At 58.8% G+C, this 3,051-nt stretch overlaps 1 protein-coding gene across 1 annotated transcript; it reads right to left on the bottom strand.

Moving 5' to 3' along the window:
* Positions 1–17: 17 nt before the first annotated feature.
* LOC108446095 (basic proline-rich protein-like) lies at positions 18–1,934 on the bottom strand (the record flags this gene model as incomplete). Its single annotated transcript, XM_017731631.1, has 1 exon — positions 18–1,934. A coding segment is annotated over one exon (1,917 nt), but the record flags the coding sequence as incomplete, so codon positions are not given.
* Positions 1,935–3,051: the final 1,117 nt, after the last annotated feature.

The following is a 3,051-nucleotide window of genomic DNA, read 5'->3' as shown; positions in this document are numbered from 1 at the left end:
ATGTTTGTGTGTTGGTGGTTGGGGGGGGTTTTGGGGGGGTTTGGATGGAGCGGGGCCGGCGGGGAGCCCGAGCGCGGAGCTGCGGCACGAGGAGTGAGTGTGCGGGGAGAGAGGGAAATCTGGGAATTTGGGGGGATTTGGGGCAAATTTTGGGGTGTTTGGGATGGATTTGAGGGGTTTGGGATGGATTTGGGGGGGTTTGGATGGAGCGGGGCCCGCGGGGAGCCCGAGCGCGGAGCTGCGGCACGACGAGTGAGTGGGCGGGGAGAGAGGGAAATCTGGGAATTTGGGGGGATTTGGGGGGGTTTGGATGGAGCGGGGCCCGCGGGGAGCCCGAGCGCGGAGCTGCGGCACGACGAGTGAGTGGGCGGGGAGAGAGGGAAATCTGGGAATTTGGGGGGATTTGGGGGGGTTTGGATGGAGCGGGGCCCGCGGGGAGCCCGAGCGCGGAGCTGCGGCACGACGAGTGAGTGGGCGGGGAGAGAGGGAAATCTGGGAATTTGGGGGGATTTGGGGGGGTTTGGATGGAGCGGGGCCCGCGGGGAGCCCGAGCGCGGAGCTGCGGCACGACGAGTGAGTGGGCGGGGAGAGAGGGAAATCTGGGAATTTGGGGGGATTTGGGGGGGTTTGGATGGAGCGGGGCCCGCGGGGAGCCCGAGCGCGGAGCTGCGGCACGACGAGTGAGTGGGCGGGGAGAGAGGGAAATCTGGGAATTTGGGGGGATTTGGGGGGGTTTGGATGGAGCGGGGCCCGCGGGGAGCCCGAGCGCGGAGCTGCGGCACGACGAGTGAGTGGGCGGGGAGAGAGGGAAATCTGGGAATTTGGGGGGATTTGGGGGGGTTTGGATGGAGCGGGGCCCGCGGGGAGCCCGAGCGCGGAGCTGCGGCACGACGAGTGAGTGGGCGGGGAGAGAGGGAAATCTGGGAATTTGGGGGGATTTGGGGGGGTTTGGATGGAGCGGGGCCCGCGGGGAGCCCGAGCGCGGAGCTGCGGCACGACGAGTGAGTGGGCGGGGAGAGAGGGAAATCTGGGAATTTGGGGGGATTTGGGGGGGTTTGGATGGAGCGGGGCCCGCGGGGAGCCCGAGCGCGGAGCTGCGGCACGACGAGTGAGTGGGCGGGGAGAGAGGGAAATCTGGGAATTTGGGGGGATTTGGGGGGGTTTGGATGGAGCGGGGCCCGCGGGGAGCCCGAGCGCGGAGCTGCGGCACGACGAGTGAGTGGGCGGGGAGAGAGGGAAATCTGGGAATTTGGGGGGATTTGGGGGGGTTTGGATGGAGCGGGGCCCGCGGGGAGCCCGAGCGCGGAGCTGCGGCACGACGAGTGAGTGGGCGGGGAGAGAGGGAAATCTGGGAATTTGGGGGGATTTGGGGGGGTTTGGATGGAGCGGGGCCCGCGGGGAGCCCGAGCGCGGAGCTGCGGCACGACGAGTGAGTGGGCGGGGAGAGAGGGAAATCTGGGAATTTGGGGGGATTTGGGGGGGTTTGGATGGAGCGGGGCCCGCGGGGAGCCCGAGCGCGGAGCTGCGGCACGACGAGTGAGTGGGCGGGGAGAGAGGGAAATCTGGGAATTTGGGGGGATTTGGGGGGGTTTGGATGGAGCGGGGCCCGCGGGGAGCCCGAGCGCGGAGCTGCGGCACGACGAGTGAGTGGGCGGGGAGAGAGGGAAATCTGGGAATTTGGGGGGATTTGGGGGGGTTTGGATGGAGCGGGGCCCGCGGGGAGCCCGAGCGCGGAGCTGCGGCACGACGAGTGAGTGGGCGGGGAGAGAGGGAAATCTGGGAATTTGGGGGGATTTGGGGGGGTTTGGATGGAGCGGGGCCCGCGGGGAGCCCGAGCGCGGAGCTGCGGCACGACGAGTGAGTGGGCGGGGAGAGAGGGAAATCTGGGAATTTGGGGGGATTTGGGGGGGTTTGAGAAGGTTTTGGAATGGATTTGGGAAGGTTTGGGGGATTTGGGGCAAATTTGGGGGATTTGGGGCAAATTTGGGGGATTTGAAGCAATTTTGTGCCAATTTTTGGGGTGGATTTAAGGGAATTTTGGGGGCATTTGAGGGAATTTCAGCTCAGTTTTTCAGTGGATTTGAGGGAATTTTGGGCCAAATTTTGGGTGGATTTGAGGGAATTTGGGGCCAATTTTTGGGGAGATTTGAGGGAATTTTGGGTCAAATTTTGGGTGGATTTGAAGGAATTTTGCACCAATATTTTTGGGGTGGATTTGAGGGAATTTCAGGACAATTTTTGGGGTGGATTTGAGGGAATTTTGGGCCAACTTTTGGGGTTGATTTGAGGGAATTTTGGGCCAATTTTTGGGGTGGATTTGAGGGAATTTTGGGTCAATTTTTTGGATGGATTTAAGGGAACTTTGAGGTGAATTTAAGGGAATTCTGGGGTGGATTTGAGGGAATTTTGGGGGCATTTGAGGGAATTTGGGGCCAATTTCTGGGGTGGATTTGAGGGAATTTTGGGTCCATTTTTGGGGTGGATTTGAGGGAATTTTGGGGTGGATTTGAGGGAATTTTGGCGGCATTTGAGGGAATTTTAGACCAATTTCTAGGGTGGATTTGAGGGAATTTTGGGTCAATTTTTGGGGTGGATTTGAGGGAATTTTGGGCCAACTTTTAGGGTTGATTTGAGGGAATTTTGGGTGGATTTGAGGGAATTTTGGGTCCATTTTTGGGGTGGATTTGAGGGAATTTTGGGGTGGATTTGAGGGAATTTTGGCGGCATTTGAGGGAATTTTAGACCAATTTCTAGGGTGGATTTGAGGGAATTTTGGGTCAATTTTTGGGGTGGATTTGAGGGAATTTTGGGCCAACTTTTAGGGTTGATTTGAGGGAATTTTGGGTCAACTTTTGGGGTTGATTTGAGGGAATTTTGGGCCAATTTCTGGGGTGGATTTGAGGGAATTTCAGCTCCATTTTTGGGGTGGACTTAAGGGAATTTCGGCTCAATTTTTGGGTGGATTTGAGGGAATTTTGGGCTGAATCCCGCTGGAATTTTAACCCTTCCCAAACCTCCCATTTTTATTTTTTTTCCCCCCCCCTCCAGACC

The sequence above is a fragment of the Corvus brachyrhynchos genome, unplaced genomic scaffold, assembly GCF_000691975.1.
Source record: "Corvus brachyrhynchos isolate BGI_N302 unplaced genomic scaffold, ASM69197v1 scaffold644, whole genome shotgun sequence".
NCBI lineage: Eukaryota > Metazoa > Chordata > Aves > Passeriformes > Corvidae > Corvus > Corvus brachyrhynchos.
The sequence above is the reverse complement of the archived record's forward strand: the minus strand, read 5'-3'. Positions and strand labels throughout refer to the sequence as shown.